The sequence below is a fragment of the Muscardinus avellanarius genome, assembly GCF_963383645.1.
Source record: "Muscardinus avellanarius genome assembly, chromosome: 13".
Taxonomy (NCBI): Eukaryota; Metazoa; Chordata; class Mammalia; order Rodentia; family Gliridae; genus Muscardinus; species Muscardinus avellanarius.
In genome coordinates this window covers 9218477-9242239 of record NC_137799.1, presented here as the reverse complement: position 1 = coordinate 9242239, position 23763 = coordinate 9218477, and the positions used below count along the sequence as shown (strand labels likewise).

Here is a 23763-nt window from a genome sequence, read left to right as displayed (position 1 = left end):
CGCTTGTTCTGATCAGTGGTGAGGCCCTCCCACAATTAAATATGTTCTTTAATTTTAGGGATCTATCTCCTGGATTTAATCTACATCGACTCTGCATACCCTGCCTCGGGCAGCATCATGGAAAATGAACAAAGATCTAATCAGATGAACAATATTCTTCGAATAATTGCGGATCTGCAAGTTTCCTGCAGCTACGGTTAGTACACTTGCTTGTTGGCATTGTGCAGTCTTGCATCGCTGAAATTTGGACCCACGACCTTATCAGTGAGAAAGCTCCAGAAATCAGGGAGTCCCCACAAAGCTCTTTGTGCCACTATCTCGAACTTCAGATATGTGCTGGATCCTGTTCACTTAGGTTTGATCTTCAAAGACTCTGCACACTGTACTTGACCAGTGCTGCATTACAGGTGAGGAAAACGGGGCTCAGAACAGTTGGGTCACTGGGATCCCACATCCAGCGAGTGGCAGAGCCCAGCTCTGTCAGCCTCCCGAATCACTCGTCCATGGAGAGTTGCTAGGAAGCTCCCTGACCGCTGTCCTCCAGGCAGATTCAGGGACCAGTCCCCTTCCGTCTGCGGCCCCGCCATCTGCCACGGCCTCAGAGTCCTCCACCGGGCTGTGCGTATAGCCGGCAGATCAACAAAAGCATACCAGAGTAGGGTTTACCAGCCAGGCTTGCGAGTGGCACATATCATTTCTGCCAGAGCCGGCTGGAAATACAGTCTAGCTACGGGCCTCGAAGGAAAAGGGCAATGACCTGGGAAGCCACTGGCCAGGCTCTGCTGTGCATGGCCAGATCCACAGCGAGATCCTGACATGGGCTAGAGGGGAAGGTTGTCAGAGACAAGTTGCAGGAACTGAGGCCGAGTGCTGGCTGGGCCAGCCACGTGGACATTCAAGGCAGTGGCGGCCTTGGGGTGTGGAGCCTGACTGTGAGCCAGGTACCCCCGTCCTTGGGGCGTGAGCTCAGCGACCAGGCAGCCAGGCAGGAGGAGTCGGCAGTGGAGTGGACAATGGGGAAGAGCTGTGGGAGCCCCAGGGGCTCAGGGCCGGGCAGACCCAGGTTCAAGTCTCGGGTGCTGCCTCTGGAGAAGTGGCTCGCTGCTGTCTGAGCTCTGCTCATCTGTGAGAGCAGGGCCATGGCCTGACGTCTCAGAGCCCAGCGAGACGCCCTTACTGCTGTCTCTTCACCTGCCAAAGCAGGTGTCATCATCCTCGTTCAGAGACAGGGATGCTGAGGCTTTAGAAAAAAATGACCTTCAGAATCTCGTGAAGGAGGAGCGGAGCCCCGAGGGCCTCCCACCTGCCTTCCTGTTCCCCTTCCCAGCCTCCTCTGCTCCCTCCACCTCTCCACTTGACTACCCCCGCCCCGTGGCCACTCCCCCCAGGAGAAGCATAGGGACCACCAAGGTGTGTGGAGAGCAACCAGTGTCCGTCTCCTTGGGAAAAGAGGCAGCAGAGCATGGACCTGGGGCCACCCCAGAGGGCTCTGCCACGTCTCAGGGACGCGGCCTTTGCGGGTTGCCTCAGTTTCCTCCTCTGTGCATGGGGGACATTCTTTCTCCTAGGTGAGGCAGAGTGAAGGCTAAGACAGAGAGGACTCAGCGGGTGCAGAGCCCGGCTCAGGCAGCTGCTCAGACCCAGGGCCCCTCCCTTTCTTTCCAGGATGCAACAGTCTTAGCCACGGCCCAGCATCTGGGTTAGGCCTTTGCACCTGGCTCCGTGGGTCTTACCTTCCTGCCACACCGGCAGTGGGCAGGCACGGGAGGCTCGCCCAGCGCCCTCGGTGGAAACCTACTGGGGAACAGAAAGCTGCTTCTACTGTGTCCTGGAGGCCAGGCGCCATCTCTCCCCTGTGAATAGAGGCTTCAGCTTCTTCTTCCCAGCCAAACTGTGGTAGACTTGGAGGGTGGTGTGTGTGGTCCAAATGTTTGGGGTCAACCCAGGTCTGACCACCCTTCCATGCTCAACACAGGCCCTGGCCCCAAGGCGCATCCGAGCCAGCGATCCCTGTGCCTCCCCCGGGGCCTGGGGACGGAGACTGAAGCCTCTGGGTTCTGCCTCTCTTTTTCAGACCACCTCACAACCCTGCCCCACGTGCAGAAGTACCTGAAATCCGTACGCTACATTGAAGAGCTCCAGAAGTTTGTGGAAGATGACAACTACAAGTAAGTCCCCGTCCACTCCCGCGTCCAGCCGCTGCCGTCCCCAGCGCGCAGGTCCTCGAGGGCGACCTGGCTCTTGTGGGACCAGTGAGTAGCCGCCACAGCATCGCGTACAGCGGGATCTCAGACCCTCGGGCCCCACAGCAGTGCCGTCTGCAGAGTCCCTCACACACACCCCACACACACCTACCGGAGCCCCGCCTCCCAGCCACACAGACTGCGGACGGCGTCGTGTTCACTTGTCAGCATGTCCTTCCTGTGCGGCCGGGGATGTGCGTGTGGGCTCCACGGCTCTGCACGGTGGCCCTCACAAGCACAGACTCGGTGCTCCGGTTCTCCTCCGTGGTGCTGACCATGGCTCCAGCCATCAGAGTTCTCCAAGAGCCTGATTCATAGTCTGCAGGACTCACCGTGTGGCACCAGCCAAGGCCCCAGCACCATCCCTGTGAAGCCGCTGGTAGACCACTTCTCAGAAAGACCCCCTGACCCTTGGGCTCATCTTCCACTCCTCCGGTCTGCTTCTCTGCTCTTTCTGATTGGGTGGCACCTGGGAATATATTTAGGATTTGGGGTCATTGGAAGGATAGAAAAAGGATTTTTTTTTTTTTTCCTTTCAACTCCGCCATATTGGTTGGCCATCCCCTGGGTTCATTTTGAGCACCAGGTCAACTAAGAGCCTCAGCTCTTTTGCATATGATCTGGTATCAAGGCCAGTCCCAGGCATTTGTAATTGTTGGTTTCCCACGTAAATGTCAACTTTATGGGAATTCTTTTAAATCTTATCTTATGGTTGCTTCCAGTAAACCATGATTCCATTGAACCCCATTATCTGGTGTTTTTCTTAATGCCTTCCAGTTTTGTGTCTACAAATTTGATATTCTTCTTACTTGATATTCTTCCAAGTCAATGAAAACTGTAGAGACTACACCCCCCACCCCCGCCGCCCCCAGTCATGCAGAGGACTCTTAGAAATGGCTGCTCAACAGCGCCCCGCCTGGCCAGCTCTGCAGAAGCTTTCCGTGGTCCTGGCTTGTGAATCCGAGCTGCCCCGGACTCTTTCTAAACCATCCAAATGTCTGGGGTGGGGCCTGCATGGAGATTTATCTTCTATAGAGCTCTCTATATTCTAATGTTCTTTGGGGAACATAGACATAATGTCTTAATTGTTATTATAAAGTAATTTGTAAAAATATAATATGAAATTGTGACCTATTACATAATAGTAGCATGAATAGATAAAGGCCAGAGATTACCATTAAAATTACATTCCTCACAAATTGAGCTTGCTTTATTTACAGAGCATTTGCTGTTCCTGAAAAGACTGGCCTGGAGTGCAAAATTATTCCCACTCCAGATCTGGGATAATATTTTCCATTCATGCACCAGTCTGACAATTAAAGAGACAGTAGTTTTTCATTAACGCTAATATGCTTTAAGGAGAAAAACGGGCCTAATAATACTTTATGACCATGAGGCAATCCTTGCATGGGCTGCAGGTTGTGAATATTTACTTCTTCTGTACGGAAGGCCATAAAGCACCCTAGCACTTTATGCTAAAGGACAGTCAGCCTGGGGTTTACAGAGGCCCCTGTTATGGCTAAAGTGGGCATCTCCAGCCTGACCACCATCATGGTGGGCTCCCTTCCCAGAAAGGTCCTGACTGAGTGGCAAGAAATGGATAGGACCTGTGGTAGAAGGGGACCACCTTCTACCCAGAGACCGGCTTCTCCCCCCAGCAATGTGGCCGTGTACTTAGGACATTGATGACATCAGCTGCCTGACACCCTGCCCCCATCTTCTTTGAGATATTGCTCCAGAAGGTCCAACCATGCTTTCTCTTCCTTGGGTCTAGTTTATTGATTTAAGAAAAATTATAGCCGGGCATAGAGGTACAAGCTTGTAATTCCAGGACTTGGGAGGCTGAGACAGGAGTATCAAAGGTTCGTGGACAGCCTCAGATACTTGTGAGACCCTGCAACTTAATGAGACCCTGTTTCAAAATAAAGAATAAAAAAATTTGAGGCTGGGCGTGGTGGCGCACGCTTGTAATCCCCGCGCTTGGGAGGCAGAGACAGGAGGATCGCGCAGGTTCGAAGCCAGCCGCGCTGGCTTAGGAGACCCTATTTCCAAAAATAAAAGAGGTCTGGGAGTGTAGCCCGGAGATAGAAGGGCTTCCAGGAACCCCAGTACCACCAAAAAAAAAAAAAAAGAAAAAAAAATTGGGTTGGAGTATAGCTTAGGGGTAGAATGCCCTGGACTCAAGCCCCAGTACCATAAAAAAAAAAGAAAAATTACCCTAATTCCCACCACCTGGAAAGGATGACCATTAGCATTAAATGAACATAGTTTTGAACATTTTTCTATGCATGGAAATTTATGTATACATAGGGAAGGATGGACAGATGGATGGATGCAAGGATGAAGTTGATTAAAATCGAATCACACTGCCAGGCACAGTGATGCAGGCCTATGATCCCAGTACTTGGGAGGCTGAGATAGGAGGATCACAGGTCCAAGGCTAGCCTTAGCAACGTAGGCCCTGTTTCAAAATAAATAAAATAAAAAGGGCCAGGGGTATAGCTCTAACGTAGAATGCCCCTGGAGTCATCCCCAGGGGAAAAAAATGGATCATACTATCCTTGCTATTTTTAATTAAAGGTACTAATTTAATTTTAATTCAACCAGAAAATGGAACTGAAATAAAAGATAAACAATTGCTGCTCTTTAAACAAGTATTTCTTCACCACGAGAGATATTGTTTTCGAAAGGAGCCTCCTAAGAGTCATTAATGGGGTTAGGAAAAACGCCACGAGGCCTGAGTCAGTAAGTTCACCCGTAAGCAGGGTCTCCCGCTGACAGTACGAGCTGGCTCTGGGGATGAAAGATGAGACGGTTACGGCTGCCCCTCCTTCACCTCCCCCTCGCCGTCTTCAAGTTTCTTGTTAGTTGTATTATTATTGGACCTCACAGTCCAAGTTTATAACATAAACATCATGTTCAGGAATCGTAATTCCTACCATGTCGTATTTTTAAAGAGATTCGGTTCTTACCACCTGCTGTTCCTCTGCCACATCTCCATCCCCGGAGTCTCTATTTGAAACCAACCCCTTGCTGAGCTGGATTCTGCCAGGAAGCAGGGGCCTCCCCTGCCCTCACAGGTCCCATGCTTCCTTGGTTCTCTGTGGAAATGTCTGCCTCTGCCAGGCCCGCGGTGCTGCCTGCCCTCCTCTGCCCCCCGCCCGGGCCTGCGGGCCTTGCACCATCGCCTCCTGGCACCAAAGGCTGCTTCAGAGACTCAGCTGGACTCAAGCAAGTCCCGTTTTCCCTTGCTTGGAAGTGGTTTGTTTTGTCTGCCTCGTGGGTGAAGACCCCGTGAAGTCTGAAAGCTCGCCAGGGAAGGCCTAGAGCCAGGAATTCTGTGCCAAATCCCGGGTGCCATGCTCTTTCTTGGCTGCTCCATTGGCTTCCATCTTTGACTTCTTCTAGGCCGTTTCTTGGCTTTTGTCTTTCAGGGAGCAATGTGTCGGATGCTCTTGCCTTCCTCACCCTGAGCTCCTTTCTAAGGCTGTGATCTCCTCCTCACCTCCAGGGCTCCCGGGCGCTCTGTTCCCAGCTAGGTACTCAGCCAGCCTTCTCTTGCCTTCGATTGGTTCCCCTCTGTCCAGTTCCTCTTATTACTTTGCTTCACCATCTCACTTTGTGGATGTTGCTGTGTGCAGCCCACATTCTTAAGTCGTTCCTCCGCCCAGGGCACTGGGGGATTTCCTCTGCCCTGGGGCCGCTCCAGCACAGCGCCTCCTCCCTTCTCTTTCCTTCTTTGTGAGAGGCCTTCTGTGTTGCTGGACCATTTCTTGTCATCTTGCGCCTGGGACATCCCCAGGGTGCCACTCTGCCACTTGCTAGCCCTAGGAACTTGGGAAAGGAGTCTACTTAACCCTCACTACTCCTCAGTTTTCTCACTCACAAAACGTACCTGGTCATGGAGCTGTCCTGAGAATGACTGTACCATGCTTAGGATATGAGGGTTCACAGTTGCTCACTTTACATTGCCCTCCTTAACCATCGTTTCTTCAGCATGGGAATGCCTCCAAGATGTAGGAGGGACAGTCTCTCAGTGCTCCTGGGTTCCATGATGACTGTAACCCTTAACAGCCATCCCATCTCCCATTCACCCCTGTGATAATCCAGGGCCAGTCTGATCTTGTGAAAATCTCTGTTTGCAGACTGTCGCTCAGAATCGAACCGGGAAGCAGCTCTCCAAGACTAGTCTCTTCCAAGGAAGATCTCGCAGGTATTGTAACTGCCTCCAGTGGGAGCGGAACCCCCAGTAGCCCAAGTGTGGCGGCCAGGGCTGGCCTCGCCTGCTGCCAAAGGGCAGAGCTGAGTTTGTGGTGTGGTGGGCTCTGCTGTCCCTGCTCCTGGCCTCCCGTGCCCATCTGCCAGCCTCCTGACTACAAGCCCCAAAATAGTGAGGTTCGAGCCCCATGTTGGGGGCATGCACAGGGAGAGGAAGGCCAGGATCTCCTTCTGGACCCCTAGCACTGGGGCTGCGGGCCCAGGGTTGTGTGCCCCTGAGGGGTGCTTGAGGTGCCTTGCAGAAAGGAACTGCAGAGCCCCACCATACCCCGGAGCCTCCGGCAAGACCCACCCTGCAGGGCCTCTGCCCCAGACCTGGAGTGCACTCTGCTAGCTCAGTCCTACATGCAAGAACCTAACCTGGCACCCCTGAGTCCCCTGGTGACTTGGCAGATGGAGACACGGTTGCTCCTCCGAGCCTTAGAGGATGCAGCGGTCCACACCTCCAGGGCAAGATAGTGCCAACTGGAGCTCGATTTGCTCCCCCGAGCCCACCGCTGAAACGTCTTCTGCAGTCTCCTTCCTGGCCCCCTGCCAAGGGTGTCCCCGGGAAAGCTCCCCTGCCGGTCCAGTCTCCACCTTCCCATCTCTGTCCGTTCTGAACTCTCTCACAGCAAGCTCATGCCTGTAAGATGCTCAGTGGACACTGAAGCTGTGGAGTGGGCTCAGGACGCACCCTCCTCGTGGGCTATCTTGGGACCTCAGGGAGGTGACGTGCTCACCTGAGACGGCTCAGGCTTGACCCGGAGCGCACTGCTCAGGTGCAGCTCTGGCCTCGTGGTGCTGGCGGGTGCCATTTTAAGACTCTGCCTCAAAAGCCAGGCATGGTAGTGCACACTTGTAATCCCAGCATTCGGGAGGCTGAGATAGGAGGATCTGGGTTTGCGGGCCAGCCTCAGCTACTTAGTGAGGCTCTCTGCAACTTAGTGAAACCCTGTTTCAAAATAAGGAATAAAAAATCAGGCTAAGGGTATAGCTCAGAGGTAAAATACCCCTGGTTTCAATCCCCAATTAAAAAAAAAAATTCAAAAAGACTCTGCCTCTGAGCAGAATCTTACAGTACTTAGAGGGTTAAGACAGGAAGATCACATGCTCAAGGGAAGCCTCTGCAACTTAATAAGACCCTGTTTCAAAATAAAAAGGACTGCGGCTATAGCTCAGAGGTAAAATGCCCCTGGGTTTAATCTCCAGTTAAAACACACACACACACACACACACACACACACACACACACACACACACACGCTGCCTCTGTTACTGAATCAGCCTTCACATATTTGCTGAACATCATTGCTCCCAGCAAAGCCTTTCCTGTGGCCCCAGCCCCAGCCCCAGTCAGGGCCCACTTCACAGGGGCTGGCAAGCCCTGGCCCAGTCCGCCTTCCTTGCTTTCTGTGCAGAACTCAACACAGGCACACCCACCTGGACACGTTGCCTGCCTGCTTCCACCCTGCGATGGCTGGGCTGAGCTGAGCTGAGCTGAGCTGAGCAGGGGACTGAGGCCCCGGGCTTGCAGACCCTAGCACTGACTCCCTGACCCAGTGCTCTGCCTGTTGTGGTCAGCCTCTCCAAATCCTGCCTGGCATGTCCCTCCAGTCAGCTGTGGGCTGTGTGTCCCGGGCCTGTCCTCCCCAGCAGACTAAAAGCCCCCAAGGGAAGGGCCCATGTGGAATTCCTGGAACCCAGTACTTCGGGCCTGCCTCAGCCCTCAGCCCTCAGCCCCAGCTCTGGAGCCCCTCACGGAGCCTTGGGCACACCTGATCCCTGAAGGGAGGCGGTTCTGGCAGGGGCCGACTGCTGGCTTTGTGCGGCCATCAGAAGTGCCGGCGCCACAGCTTTCTCGCAGTGGAGTGTGCGCGGCTCACCGGAGTGTGTTCCACCCGCCTCCCCAGGTCCTGGCTTCAGCCCTGGAGGCAGGATATGAGGGTTTGCATTGATCGCGGGGGCCAGGGAGGGTCTGGAAGGCTCAGAGGACATAGAGGTGGGCGCTGCTGTGGCCCCCGGCGGCCACGGGTCCTGGAGAGGGCAAAACCAGAGGGCAGCTCCAGGGAGGGGTCCCGGCTCTGGCAAGAGACGACCTGCGCGGCAGGAGCCCGACCACTCTCAGGGACAGGAATGTGGCTCTTGAAGTCCAGGAATAGGAGGAACGCAGCCTCCCTCAGCTCCCCTGTGTGTGTGTGTGTGGGGGGGATCCAGCTCAGGCTCTCCCCAGCAGCCAGACACCCCACACCTGCCAAGGAGAGGCCCCGAGATGTGCTCGCTCTTTCACTCAAGGTCCACATGCTGCAGGCTCGCACGGGCCACGCACCTGCCGTGAGCCAGGTGCCAGCAAGGGCGAGCTCCACCTGCTCTCCTGCAGCTCACGTCTCGGTGCAGGAGACAGACAGCAAAAGCAGGGCGCAGGCTGGCATGTTCCAACAGAGGAGGCCAGTGTGAGCAGGAGCTGGCCGCGCGGGGTGGGGCGCTCTCTGGCCCTTCCCTAACCCACCTCCCCACCTCAAAGACTGGAAGACCTTGACCCTGGCACTGAGAGACCATGATCTCAGGTCTCTCTGAGCCTTAACATCAGAGGCAGTCTCCAAGATGAGTGCAGTGGCCCACGCCTGTAATCCCAGTACTTGGAAGACTGAGACAGGAGGGTCACAGGTTCAAGGATGGCCTCGGCAACAGAGTGAGGCTCCTGGCAATCTAGCGAGACCCTATTTCAAAACACAAAAATGTTTAGAAGGGACGGCGACATAGCTCAGGGTAGAATGCCTCTGGGTTCAATCTTCAGTATCGAGGAGAGGAGATGGAGACCCTGCCCTTGAGTGGCACAGTCGTGGGTTTTGTGGACATGTTTTTAAAAGCAAAGAAGTGGCCTCCAAGCTCCTGCTCCCCCCCCTTGGTGTCTGGGGTGGCCTCTGCACCCCACAGAGAGCTCTTCCTACCTCTTGCCCCTGGGAATGGCCACACAGGCAGTTCTGCCCTCCACCGACAGACTGGGAGGAAGGAGAAGGAGAGACGGCCTCAGTCTCTAGGCGAGTGGAGAAAAAGTGCCAGGGATGCCACGTCGTCAGCTCCTCCTACCCCACATGTACTGGTCCTTTTGTATAAATGGACTCCTATTTTCCTGGAGAGAAAAACTCACGTGGAAAGCTGACCCCAGAGAGGGCAGGTGACGTCTGCACGCTGGAGCTGAAGAGGGTTTCAGCGTGCCTTGCCCTGCCTCCACTGGCTTCCCCAGTGGACAGGTCTCCTCTGAAGACTCCTGGGCAGCAGCTGAGTCCAGGGAGCTCTAGCCTTGGGCTGGGCTTTCTGCGCTTGCGCCTTCAGGGCTGCTGTCTGAGCTACCTTTCTGCCCCCCACCAGGGTCCAGGAGACCTAAGTTCAGGGCCCAGCTGCAGGGCCTCGAAGCCGGGGGACCGGGGGCAGTTGGTTTAGCCCCTCTGAGCCTTCATTTTCCTGGGAATGGATGCTTTCCGCAGCCTTGGGCCCTGAGGCTGGGAGGGAGAGGCCCTGAGGCCGCCTCCCATATGCTGCGTCTCAGAAGCTTCAGCCCCAGGAAGGTTTGAGTGTGCAGATGAGGGAGGGGTGAGGAGCTGGATGGGGAGCCCCCGGCCCCCACCTAGCTCCCGCTCAGGTACCCACCCACTCAGGCACTCACGTCCTTCTCCTCATCCCATGCTGCCCAGGACCCAGGGGCACAGAGAAACCGTTTAAAGACAAATGGGTCACACAGGGCTGAGCCAGTCATCTGCAAATGTCTTCATTAAGATGCCCAGACTTGCTGCTCGCTGCAGCCCCGGCTACAGCGTCACAAAACACACATGCATGGCCTCTCCATGTGGCCTGGGCTTCCTCAAGTATGGCAGCCTCCTGGTCATCCGATCCTGCATGGCCCTGCGGTGCCCTAGAGCAAATGTCTCAGCAGGAAGTAAGCTTCATCCTGGTGTCTCCATGAGACAGTCTCCAGAGCCGCACAGCATCCCCTTGGCCTCACTCTGTGGGTCTGGGCACCAAAGGCCTACCCCGGTCCAGGAGCGGGGGCAGAGGCCCCGCCACTCACTGAGCAGTCATGGACTTTACACCAGCCTGTTCAGAGGAGGGAAGCCAAGCTTGGGAGTTGCTGTACCATCTTCATCCTCATCATAGCAGCTAACTGCACTGAGTGTGGATTCAGCCCAGTTTCTCACTCCGCGCCCCGACTCCCACCCTGGGGGCGGCCCGGGCCGTCCCCATGCTGCAGGTGAAGATGCGGTGTGCTCGCTCAGCCTCACGCAGGAAGGAAGTGGCTGGGCCGATTGCGGGGCCCAGGGGTCTGGATGGCAGTGTCACCTGCCTCGCACACGTGGGACAAGCAAGGTGCAAGTGAGGCTCTGTCCCAGGGCCACGCACTGCGCAGTGCAAGTAGCCCTGCCCTTGGTGACAGCCCCGCCGTCTCCCCTCAGGTGCTAGTTCAGGTCCTCAGGTGCTAGTTCTGTGTAAGAATCAACACACCAAACCTGATCTGTCACCAGGCCCCGCCTCGCCCTAGCTGGGCGAGGGCAGGGGAGCATGGCCTTCTCTCCCCAAACTTTCTCCACGTCCCTCGGCCTGCTGACCACAGCCTCAGGTGGGACACAGAGCAGAGGTCACTGTTGCCTGGGCACAGCCCCTCCCAGCCGGCGGTCCATAGGCTGCGCTGCCCTCCTGGGCACTGTGATTGTGTCCAAAGCTTCCACAAGTCCTTGGCCCCGGGGATCTAAGTCCTGCCGGGGCCCCACGGACCCCTGTGCATCCCCTCAGTCAGGCGCCTCTGCCAGCTTCTCATTCAGATCCCCTCAAGCCCTTGGCACCACGCCTCCTCACAGGGGCCGGCTCAGTCTGGGGGAGGCCGTTCCCACCTCGCCCTGACAGACCTGTGTGCCAGCCAGCCCATCATGGTGGCCACCACCTGGCAGCCACCTGCGTGAGGGCGAGCAGTCCCTGGGCCTCCCACCAGAGCAGATGTCTGTTGAGTCCCTCGGTGGTCTGTGGAGACCCCCTTGTTCTGCTTTATGAGGGGCACAGCCCGGAAACAAGGGTAGGGCCTCTGCTTCCCATGGTCTCCTCCCTCTGGAAACCTTTCTATCTTAAAATGGGTGAGGGAGCCCGGCGTGTTGGCGCACGCTTGTAATCCCCGCGCCTGGGAGGCGGAGACAGGAGGATCACGCAGGTTCAAAGCCAGCCTCGGCTACTTAATGAAGCTCTCATCAACTTAGACCCAGTTTCCAAACACAACATAAAATCAGTCTGGGAGTGTAGCCCAGAGGTAGAAGGTCCCTGGGTTCCATCCCCAGTACCACAAAAAAATAAAATAAAATAAAATAAAATAAATTGGTGAGGGCCCCTCCAGAGGGAGTCAGTCACACCAAGATCAAGCAGAAGGGCCGGGACTTGAAGCTACCTCTGTCCAGCAGGGGCGGGCACCCGTGGCTCCCTGTGACCTGGGAATCTGCATCTCCTGGCTGTGAGAAGAGCCGCTCCCAAACTCTGCTCAGTCAAAGAGTGATTGGCTTCTGTCTTTCAGGAGGGAAGGAGCCGGGCCTTCTGCATGGTGGGTCAGATAGCTCTTGACTTGCAGTGAGGGCCCATGAGAGCTGCGCGTGTGAGGGACAGGATGTGTGTGACCGTGGCTGTGCCCAGCTCCCAGGCCCAGCGTGGAGCCTGGTGAGAGGAGGGCTTCAGCACAAACAGACTGAGAGCCCAGGCTCTGGCATACCCAGGAGGACCGAGTCTCCAGTCTGGGAACAGGGCTATCTGCTCTGGCAGGCAGGAAACCCAGGACACTGAGCCCTTCAGTTGGGCAAAAGTCCACTGTGCACATCAGTGGCTGGGATGGTGCTGGCAGAAGTCCCAGACAGGGCAATGGCTGTGCCCTGCCTTCCTCCAGCAAGGAAAGATGTGCCCAGGAGATGGGCATGAGCCCCAGCTCAGCCGGGGGCAGAGGGGTGTGACTCCAAGTCTTGTGACTCCAAGTTTAGGAGTTTGTCTTCAGTCCCAGCTGCCTCCCGTTAATTTCCGATGTGTGAGACTTGGAAAGCACCCCTCTAGCAGACTGGAATAGGGCAGCGCTGGCCTCAGACAGGCCTTGGAGGCCGCCAGGAGCCCGTGGGAATGAGGCTTCCCAGCCCAGTACGCGCCCTCCTTGGCAGCCCCGAGTGCTGCCCCAACAGTGGCCTTCACACATCTGCCCATGCTGGGCCTCTCGCCACCCCTCCAACTTGCTGTGAGTGTGCAGCACCCTCCCCGAGCGTTGCCCCAAGTCCTCCCCACCCCCATGCTTCTGCCTGGCCCCCTCCATCCTCCTACCACCTGCAGCCTCCAGTCCTGGCCGCATCCAGTTGCGCTCCAGCCAGAGGGAGCTTTCCTAGGTAGGAACCTGAGTGCACACAGAGCCTTCCCCTCACGAAACTCCAGGCCCCGCCGAGGCCCTGGTCTCTGGTCACCTGCCTCTGCTCATGACGTTCCTTCTGCCGCCGTCCCTGCTGGCGCCGGTGCTCTCGCTCCAGCTGGGATGGCAGACTTTCCAGGAGTCTTCTCTGATCTCAGATGCACCATGCTCAGGGCTCTCTCGCTCCCTGGCTGGCTGCTCACCTGGGCAAGTTCCTGACTCCTTCCGATCCTTGGCTTCCACGTCCTAAAATGGAGATGACAACAAGGGCACCTGTGTGGCAGCGCCACCGCAGGGCCTGCTAGGATCGTGTGGGCAAAGCATTTGCCATGTGTGCTGGCGCCTCGTAAACACCCAGTGAACAGTGGTTATCGTTGTCACCATCGCTACTGGTGTCCTTACGCGAGTGGTGCGGCTGGGGCTCCCGCCTACTGCCGTGGGCGCCCCCGGGTGCAGTGGCCTCTCCCACACTTGACTGTCAACCCCACCGTGTAGCTCTGGTGTCTGGCCCAGGTGTGGCTCCAAGATCAGGCCTCAGTAAACATGTGTGGCTGGGAAGGGAGGGGTGCGGTGTGGTTGACTCCTCCCTGGAAGGCTGCAGAGACAGGGCCAGCATTCCTGTCCTACAGGTGCAGCCTCGAGGCTCAAAGGTGACTCGTCCGAGATCGCTCGGAGCCCGGCTGCCTCTGGATTCAGAGTCCTCAGCTATTACTGCTCATCGCTCTTAATCCTGGACTCTCCAAGGCCGTTATTAAAGAAAGGGCCCCGGGCTCCCCCCCCTTCTAATCAATGAAGTGGTCTTTGGGACATTATGTTGGTTTCTTGAGGAAAATATAATCAAAACCAGATTTTTTTTCAACACATATCTCATTCCCCACAAAGACTGCCGGTTCTCATATGTTCCAATAAAACTGCTAAAGAAACGGCCACTTAAAGGGCTTTAAAGATTATTCATGGAAAAATTATGCTGAGGAAAAATAGAGCGATCCTCTGCGATGGCCAAGCCACACGGTCAGATTTTCCAGCTGTCCAGGCCATATCAGGCTGGGCAGTGGGGCTGCCCTCGGCTGCAAAAGCCAGAGCCCCGGCTTGTCAGCGCCACCCACCCCATCCTGCCCCAGCCCAAGACGGGACAGATGCGCCTGCCAGCCTCCCGGCTCGGAAACGGCCCCAGAGACACGTGTCCCTGGCACCGTCACGTGGGGCCACCCCAGCTGCGGCGGGCGGAGCACGAGGTCTGCCGGTAGCAGAGGGTGTCACTTACTGGCAGAGAGGCCTCCCATGTGTGTCCCAGCTGAATAGAAATTCTTCTGATTCCTCGTCAGACCCAGGCTGTTGGTCAACAATGCAGGGGGCGGGGGAGCAGCGCCAGCTCAGACACTGGCCTAGGAGGCGGTGGCCTCTTCTGCTGGAACCCCTGCTCACCCTCCTCAGCGGGTCCAGGGGCATCTGAGGCCAGGCAAGCCTCCTAAGACTCCAAAGCAAAAAAGGGGGAGAGCATGCATCCTGGCCTAGTTCTAGAGGGAGAATCGAGAGCTGGATAGAAAAAGTAAGGCAAAGCCAGGCGCGGTGGCACATGCCTGCAATCCCAGTATCGATTGGCTAAGACAGGAGGATCACAGGTTCGAGACCAGCCTCAGTAATGTGGTGAGGCCCTCGGCAACTTAGTGAGACCCTGTTGCAAAATAAAAAAGGGATGGGGTGTGGCTTGAAGGTAAAATGCCCCTGGTTCAACCCCCCAGTACCGAAAAGAGAGAGAACTCCAAGTGGGAACAGAGCCAGCAGGCAGGAACCACACGCAGGCGGGGAGAGGGAGCCAGCCGCGTGTCCCTGGGGTGCCTCCTGGCCTCCCTCTGAAGAAGCCATGACAAAGGTGTCAACTGCAGAGGAGTGAGCGAGCTCAGACACAGTGTTTGAGTATGCCTCACAACCCTGCCAAAACGCGGCCGATTCCTTCCCGAGGCGCCTCAGCTGAACCAACCTATTCCACCTTTCCTGGAGGAAGTGCCTCCTGCCTGCCAGATCCCCCACACATGGTCTCTCTGTCCTGTCTGCCTGTCTGTCCCCGTCCAGTGCCCGAGCTTTGATCACTGGGTCCCCCCGCCCCGTGAGGGCCGCACACCTGGGTTCAGGGCCTGCCTCCCGAGTGTAGCAGACCCGCGAGCCCCACTTTGGCGTCTGTCAGATGGGGCTGAGCACCCCTCAAGGATGGCCGCATGGGCACGAAACAGCGCCAGGTGTGCCCCGTTGAATCTGTGACTGTCATTGTCATTCTGCTCCGACGCCAGGGCCTGGGGCTGCCACTTCAGACCTCACAGGAGGAGCAGCGCCCTCTGACTTTGAGAAAGGGCTTCTCCAGTCCGCACCAGGGACCAGGGCGGGAGCCCCCAGTGACTCAGGCAGCAGGACTGCGGCCTTCTGACACACAGGGCTGCTGATAAACAAGGCGGCTCCGCCCTCTGCCTCCTCCTGGCCAGCAGGAGTGCAAAAACAAAGCTGGACGGTTCTCATTCTTCCTTTTCCTCTCGGAGCAACTGCACGCGTTGCTTCCCTCAAGACAGGGCCTGCCTGTGTCCCACCTTTAGAGCAGAGGGTCCTCCCCAGGTCACTGCAGAACTCCTGCAAAATGCACGGTGCTCCCGGGAGGGCCCAACCCTCTAGGTAGTTCTGACACTCCAACTGGATGCTAGGTGAGATCGGCCAGTTTCGAAAAGTCAGAGGTCGTATTTTTCTCTCATACGTGGAAGCTACCGAGAAAACGGAATGGACCTCCAATAAAAGAGGAGAGAGACCAGGAGAATCGTGGGAGGGGGCGGAGGGGGGGGACATGGGCGGGGGAAACGAAGACTGAGGAAGGAAGCGGTTCAAATAGCACAACAGCCACATATGACAGTATCACCACCGACCTCGCTAGCATGTAGGGGAGCAGGGTGGGTCCTGGAGGGCGCACACCACACCTGTGTGTGTGCATGTCTGTATCACTCGGACCTCACTATGGCGTAGGATTACAGTGCACCAATAGAGTGTGCATGTGTACATATACATATGTTTTTTAAAAAGAATCAAAGCTCAGCTAAGACAGTTTCAATTCCCAACACTCATGGGCCTTCCTTAGATCCCGCTGGGCTTGCAAAGTCCAGACCAGGAACCTTTACTTCAGCATCATGGTTGATTCTTGGATCCATGATTGTAGATTGGTCTGTCAGACCCTGTTCTCAAGGTGCCACTAGGGACTGGGACAGCAGACCACCAGTGGGGACAGCACAGCAGGACCCAGGCCACCGCAGCTGTGGGCTGTCAGCCCTGGGAGTCAGTGATCTGGGGAGGGGGCTCAGGATTGGATAAGTGGAAGCTACTTGGGTCCCATGAACCTTGTCCCACCTGTGACAGCCAGGCCGAAGCCTCCCAAAACCTGGGGCCCACCTCCCCGGAGCCTCCATCACTGTCCCTCTGCTCTGCCCGCAGGCCCCTCCGCAGACTCCAGCTCGGCGAGGTTCCGCAGGAGGCCCACCTGTCCAGACGCGTCTGTGGCCGGCAGCCTCCCCACGCCACCTGTCCCCAGACACAGGAAGAGCCACAGCCTGGGCAACAAGTGGGTAACTGAGCGGCCGCCTCGGCTGCAGGCTGCCCGCGGGGGCGGGGCCGAAGGGATGCTGGAAATCTCTGCCAGCTGGCCCTGTTCTTGGTGTCGCTGTCCTGAGGGTGGTTGGGGCTCAGGGAGGGAGAGCTGAGGGGACCTGGTAGCACAGTCTGTTTGCCATCGACAGGGATCCCAGCTCTGTAGCTAATGCATAAAGGATGCAGGGACGGACAAGGCAGCAACAGCGATGCCAGAAAACTTGCCCAAGCTATGACTCACTTGGCAGAAACCCAGGGGCCAGTGGACACCAGGGACTGTCCTCGGACAGCATTAGGTGTCTCGTGCATCTACCTGCAGAGCCATGGACGTGCTGGCTCACTGCCCTGGGGGCCCGCAGCGTGTGTCCATAGCCAGGCAACATGTGTGGGTCCTGAGCACGGCTGGGCAGCCATGTCCATATCCCCTGGGCATTGAGCCCAGGCTCCCAACAGATGGGTCCCCTTCCCTTGCTCCCTCCCTCCTTTCCTGCCTACCCTCCTCCTTCTGGTCTTTCCTCCTCCTGCCATCCTGCCTTCTTGTCCACCCGCCAGTCTTCTGCCACTAAGGCACAGCCCTGGCCCAGTGGGCTGGCCCTGGAGGAGCTCACGGGCTGGAGGAGGAAGGCGTCGCCGAGTGCTGAGCGCCTCCCGCCCCCCACCAGATGCTCCACGTGGGGCACGGTCTCTCAGAGAGCCTGCGGGCCTGGGAGGCAGCTGTCATTATCACACACATTGGAAGGATTTGTCCAGTGGGGGTCGCAAGGTGACGTCCTCGCAATGGTGAGGAGGCGTCGGAGCCAGGACTGGACGGCTCAGACCAGCCGCCACCCCTCCCTCCCCCGGCCTCATCTTTCACCAGCCTCATCCTCATCCTGGGAGACAGGCAAGGCGAGCAGTGTTAGTCTCCGTGGATGGGTGGAGAAACAGAGGCTCTGGAAAGGGATGCGGCTGCCCAAGGTCACGCCCCAGGAGGGCAGGGCCTGGACCGAGTGCGTGCCGGCCGAGGTTGCTCTGCAGATGAGGAGCTTTGCCTTCTTTCTTCCTTTCCGTTTCCAGTATGATGTGTCAGTTGAGTGTAGTTGAGAGTAAAAGTGCGACGTTCCCGTCGGAGAAAGCCAGGCACCTCCTGGACGACAGCGTCCTAGAGTCCCGCAGCCCCCGCAGGGGCCTCACCCTCACCTCCTCCGCCGCCACCAATGGACTCTCCCTAGGTAAGCGCTCCGCCTGCGCCACAGGCAGGGGCCGCAGGCCCGGCGTGCTCCCGTCTGTCTCTGTGTCACTGCCGCACCCAGTGGTGCCCTTGCTCTGTGGCCCCTCACCCCTGCAGAGGCGGCTCCCTGGAGGAGTCACCCGGAGGGCTTCGGGAAGAGCCCCAGTTCTCATCTTGTCCGTAGCCCCCAGTATGTAGGCAGGTGCAAGTAGCTGCTGCACACACACTTGGATCCAGCTCAACCTCCCAAAACTGGCTGCTGCCATCAAATACTTCTGTCTGGGGGGAGCCACGGGCCCCAGGACCCTGCAAGGCAAAGCTGAGAAGCCGGGGAAGGGAGGGTAAATGTGACCTCCCATGATGAGGCTGAGCATTAGCAGAAACGGTGCCTGTGTCGATGGGAGGAACAGAAATTGAGCCACCAAGGCCAGGGCGGGGCACGGAGGTTAGGGCTGAGGCCAGCCTCCAGGTCTGGCCGCGCATCCGTCCCCTTCAGTGCCCAGGCCAGCCGAGGGCAGAAGGCACCACCCTGCCGTTGCTGCCGTCGGGCCGGCGTCCCTCTGGTGACTTTTCGTTCGGTGTGCCTGTGCTTTCTGCGGTCTGTGTGTCTGTCTGCGTCTCCAGGGCCCAGTGATGGGGCAGGGAGCTGCCGAGCTGGGAATTTGATCTGGCGAGGACGGTAGGGCAGAGGGCCAGGAGCACGGGGAGCCCAGGCCACAGAAGAGCCAGGGCGATGCTCACGCCCCGCATCCCCCTGAAGTGAGTTCCGTCTCAGGTGGTGGGCCGTGTCAGTCCAAGGGCAGCTCTCTCCCAGCCCCTGACAGTCGGCGACAAGCAAGTCTCGTGTCTGCCTTCTGTCCTCAGAGGAGGCCATCCTGTTTGGATGTAGGCAGGCATACAGGACAGCTCGGGACAGCGTGTCCACGGCGCATAGGTGTGCCTTCTGGGCTCCGGGCAGGGGAGAGGCGGGCTAAACAAAGGTGAACAGGCTTCTTCCCCGGGACTTCGCAATGCTCACGAGCATCATGAACCCTCTGTAGCCTGTGGGCTCCTAGTCTTCACTCACCCCTTTTTCTTGAAGTGTGATAGCCTGAGGTTCCAAGGAACACGCTCTGGGACATGCGGGCCCAAGAGTGCTGGGCTGGGCCCAGAATAGCTGTTTGACATCCAGGAAATTTTCTGGGCTGTGTCCAAACCCGGGCCTGCTGTTCCCGAGCAGAAATCGAGTCAGGTGCTGCACTGTCCAGTTCCAGGAGATCACAAGGTTGTCCTGTTTGGGGCCCGCAAGTCTGGTGTAAGTGGCCATGTGCACACGCGCCCCGTTTGGAGCCAGGCTGGCCCCCCGCCCCCATGAGAGCTGTTGCTTACACTGGCCTGAGCGGCGGGGGCTCCTCCCCTCCCCCTTCCCACGGCCTGGCCCTGGTGCTCTTTCAGGCAAAGAGCCCTGAACCTCGGAGCCTTCAGGGTCTGAGAGTAGTGCGGTGAGTGCTTCAGATGCTTGAGTGCCGGGAAAAGCCCCACTCCTTGGAGAGGCCCAGGAAGCCCCGCAGCTCAGGGCACAGGCTGAGGGGAGGACAGGGCAGCCCCTGCTGCGCCTCCCAGGGCCAGGGTGCAGGGCCCTCCATCTCCTGCCAGGCAGCGGCTCTGTGATCAGCGGCTAGGCCTTGGCTTCCTCTGTCCTCAACAGGGGAGGCCTGAGCACCCAGAGGGCAGGCAGGGGGAGGAGGGAAGGAACGAAGGACAGGATGGTTCTTTCAACCCTCCCAGATTAGAGTCAGAGACTCAGCAAAAGCCCGAGTCACACTGCTGTGCAGTCAGGAAGCCCAGTGAGCTCTGGGCTGGGCCTGGAGACCCAGCGCACAGGCGCGCAGGCCCCTCCACCAGGCCGGCCGCCCCACTCACTGATCTGTGTTCCTTTTCCAGGCAGTAGTGAGAGCTCAGAGTTTAGTGAAGAGATGTCTTCAGGGCTGGAAAGGTGAGTGAGCACAGCCTCCCATGGGAGGCCTCAGGGCCCGGGGAGCTGCCAGGTTCTGAGCAGGGACAGCCCTGTCCCTCCTGCCCCACCTCGGGGACTCCACGGAGTGGCCCATGGCTCCTCATCGGCTGCCAGGAGGGGCGTGGAGTTCGCTGCCCCCACTGAGCAGCCCCACTCCTCTCGGGTCCCAGGAGGGCTTCTTCCAACTTGCTGGGAGCAGATGGGTCTGCTCGGTCTTAAGATGGGCTTGCAGCGCCACCTGGTGGGCTCCACGGGTGTTGCACAAACGCGGCCTCAGGCTTACAACTGGGCATTTATGGCCGAGGCCAGCCCTGCGGTGCACCCTTGAGGCTCCTGTGTAGAGCCGGTCTGCCCAGGTATCCAGCCTCCCACTCAGAAAATCACCCATCACACACGCACCAGTGCTGATGCCTCCTGGGCCAGCACCAGGGCTTTGGGAAGACAAGGAGCCATGAGTGGGGTGTCCCACGGGGGCGGCACTGCCGAAGGCGAAGGGCACCTTGGTGACTCAGGACCTGAGGACGGGCGGGAGGAAATCTAGGGATGACCAACGCCCCAGAGAGGCAGGTTTGTACTGTCCTGCAGGGTGGGTCCCCCACCAGTGTGAGCCATCCCAGACATGTGCATGCCACTCACAGCTATACACTGTCGCACACACGCAGTTACACCCTTGTCCATGTACACATGGAGGACTTACTCAGTTACGCATCCTCACACACATGCACATGCATAGCTCATCACATGATGTACGCACATGCACATATACACGCACATGCACAATGACACACACCTGTGCACACACACTACACACAGCTCTAACACTTATACATGCACACATGCACTGTCACACGTGTGGTGTATACACTTGCACGTGCATATCCATAACACACACGTGTGTGAACACACACACACACACATGCCATCGCTGATGCTAAGCTCTGTCTCCTCAGTCACCACATCATAGAATGGCCAGAGGTCAGCCCTCCCAGCTGCCCCCACGGGCAGAGGACTGCCTGGTGGTCAGCGGTCCCTGCATTTGCCGTGTGCCAGGTTGGCCCTGCCTGTGCACGGACTTGCTGTGTCCTCAGCTCCCCCGTCAGCAGCATGGGGACTGCCCCTGCTTTGTCCATGGGGAAAGCAGGCTCAGAGGGGTGCAGCGACCTGCCTGCTTCCACTCATCTGGCAGGGGTGGAGCTGATAGAGTCTACACCCACCTGCCGTGGAGCCCCCTTCACTACACCACACCACCAGAAGGCTGGTGGTGGCCACTACAGAGACTATCCCCAAGTCAGTCTGTGAAGCCCAAGATGGGGCTGGGAGGGCAGTGAGCATCCCTGAGCCCCCGGAGGCTCCTTCTCTCTGCCCTTCCCCCAGGGCTCCTGGAGGGACAGTTGCTCTGTCTCTATCCTGCTCTGGGACCACCCCCCAGTGAGGAGGAGTGCCCACAGGCCACGCCAGGGGCTCCTGGGCACACCCTGATGAGCAGGCCCAAAGGCAAGCGGCATCCCCCCCAGCCACGGTCCAGGGAATGGGGAAGTCTAGCACAGAGCCAAGACCCAGAACAGCGACCGCACCGGCCCCTGTCCGTTCATTCATTCAGCCTTCCATCTGTCCATCCTGTCATCCACTCATTACTCATTCACGGTTGGTCAAGGGCAGCTCCCTGCTACACCCCATGCTCATTGCTGCGGTTTCATTTATGTTTCCTCTTAAGCACTAGAGCGGAGATTGGAGCCACTAGGAAGGAAGATGGGGAGGGGGAGTTTCTTGCCCCAAAGACATGATGCTGTATGCAATTTCTGAACCGTAAGCTGCAGCATTTGATAGCATCCCCGTCACCGTCTGCCTGAATGCCTGTAGCGAGTGCTTTTTGGAAGGGGTCTCCTCCCAGCACTGCGCCCCAGCAGGCTCATCTCTGCAGATGCCAGCCCTGCCCCTAGCAGCCCTCCAAGTGCCCTGCAGGGAAGACATCCTATTTCTCTTTGTCTGAGGCCCCACATCTTGGCCCAACCCCTCCTGGCTGTGGGCAGGAGGAGGCCACTTGTAGAAGATGCAGAGGGGTTCTGCGATACCCTCTGTCCAAGACCCAGACCCATGAGGCCCCGTACTCCTGGTGCCAGCTGCTCCCTGCCCCGGTGGCCTGGCTCCCAGTCACTGGAACCAGCCTCGGCTCCTGTTCTCCAGAGAATCACTCCCTGGAAAGCACCTGAGTATTCCAGGCTCTCCTGCAGACTCTGGGAGTGGAGTAGGGGTGGAGTTACCCCGTGCAGCTTGAAAATACTTGTCAAATGTCTCTCTGTGCTCCTACCACTCAGCCACCATCTTGCCACCTGGGTCTCCTCTGCCCTTAACCTTCAGGCAGCCAGTGCCCGGACCCACTGTGTCCTCCCTCCACTCCCAGGTCTCCCCTAGAGCACGCACTCCTACAGTTTAGAGGGGAGTAGATTCCTAGGCGTCAGCTCATCTGGGCCTGGAGCCCCCCGACTCAGGTCCCCACCCTAGCAGTTCCGCACGGCAGGCTCTATAGCTTCTCCAGGCCTTTCACCTGCTTGAGCAGGCAGAGCGGTGGCCCAGAGTCAGGCCTTCAGGGGAGGGCCAGGCCCACTCAGAGGAACCAAGGTGGGAGAGAGGAGGGGGACTGGCCAGGGTGGGGCCAGCTCCCTTCAACCCCCCAGCTCTGAAGCTCAGGGACCTCCACCTTCTACTGCTCACCAGTGTCCCAGCCCCCAGCCCTGGTAAGTAGCTAGGCCCCCGCCAGGGAGAGAAATGGGCCCAATACCATGATAAAGGGCAGAGAAGCCCCAGACCAGGCCCCACACATTGCTCTGAGGGCTCGAAGTCCACTGTGAGTAGGCAGGAGTTTATTCAGTATCCGGCAAGGGCGGTCATCTGGCCCCGGCTTGTGGGTTCACCTTCCTCGAGTTTACACACAGGGGCTTGTTAGTGCAGGGGCCCAAAGGTCCTTGGTGTCAGCCAGAGTTCAGGTCATGTATGGTCAGTGCAGCCCTGAAGTGTCCAGCTTCAAGATGCACACACTGGTGCCCCCAGAGCCATGGGCACTGTGGGGGCGCCGGCCCCACAGTCTGGGACTGTAAAGTGAGGGTGGAGGGAGTGGCGGGGACCCTCTGTCTCTTCTTCCAGGTCAGCCCTGGCCAGGTCAGGGGCCTGTGGGGCTGGGCAGAGCCGCTGGCCGGTTCTCAGTTCCCAGGCTGCCCTGAAGGCCCTCCCCGGCGCCCAGAATGAGGTTTGGGTGGTGGTCCTGGGCCAGGGGCCTCATCACAGGGAGCCGGGCAAGGGTGGGCGTGCTCTTCTCTGCGACTCTGCCAGACAGCCCTGATGCATGGGGATAAAGGTAGAAGGAATGCCCCACAGCACATGCCACTTTCCCAGGGAGGGGAGGGAGCTGGCCCTGAAGGGCATTTTCCATATGAGCTGAGGGGTGGGGCTAGGGTGCGTGCAGGCGGGGCTCTGGCCCCCTCAGCAAAAAGGGTCAGGGTGGTGCAGGCGGGGCAGCAGGAGGCCGCGCCGCTGCCTTGCAGCTTATTCAAAGGACAAGTGTTGACACTCAGGCAAGTGAGCATACGAACTCACAGGCCAAAGGATCCCAAAGAGGTGTGCTGTGCAGAGGAACCCGACGGACTGTACAGACAGACAGGTGTGTGTATGAAGGTGCGTGAGCGCCTTCGTCTGGATTATATCTGGGCTGTGGAGTTTTTCAGAAAGTTTTGTTTCACCCCCGTATTCTCCAGATTTTTCATAATAGGTAAACCTTCCTTTCTTACTTAGGAAAATAATTAACATTTAACTTTTTAAAAGATATCATCAGAGATGACTACTGATGGGTTTTTAAGAAGCAAAATAGGAAAGTGTGTCTCAGAGTTCAACCAAGCCCTTGGCCCCGATCTCCCACTGCCTGACTTCTCCAGGCCCTGTGAAAGGGCCTTGTTGTGTGAGAGAATAGCGGGAGGACCAGGCGGGAAGGACGGTCCTCGGGGACCAAGTGGCCAGAGGAGCCCCTCTAGAG

At 57.8% G+C, this 23763-nt stretch overlaps 1 protein-coding gene across 7 annotated transcripts in view; it reads left to right on the top strand.

Annotated features, from left to right (window-relative positions):
• The window catches only part of RALGPS1 (Ral GEF with PH domain and SH3 binding motif 1), a gene marked incomplete at both ends in the record, with an annotated part of 226438 nt that overhangs the window by 186790 nt on the left and 15885 nt on the right, over positions 1-23763 (top strand). For 4 of the 7 annotated variants that reach the window (XM_080708692.1, XM_080708691.1, XM_080708690.1 and 1 more), the window contains 6 exons: positions 59-196; positions 2075-2168; positions 6389-6456; positions 16381-16507; positions 17590-17744; positions 19667-19718. In XM_080708692.1, the coding sequence (XP_080564818.1) occupies positions 59-196; positions 2075-2168; positions 6389-6456; positions 16381-16507; positions 17590-17744; positions 19667-19718 (634 nt within the window). The remainder of the gene's footprint in view (positions 1-58; positions 197-2074; positions 2169-6388; positions 6457-16380; positions 16508-17589; positions 17745-19666; positions 19719-23763) is intronic. The other 3 variants (XM_080708695.1, XM_080708694.1, XM_080708693.1) reach the window with 1 other exon arrangement.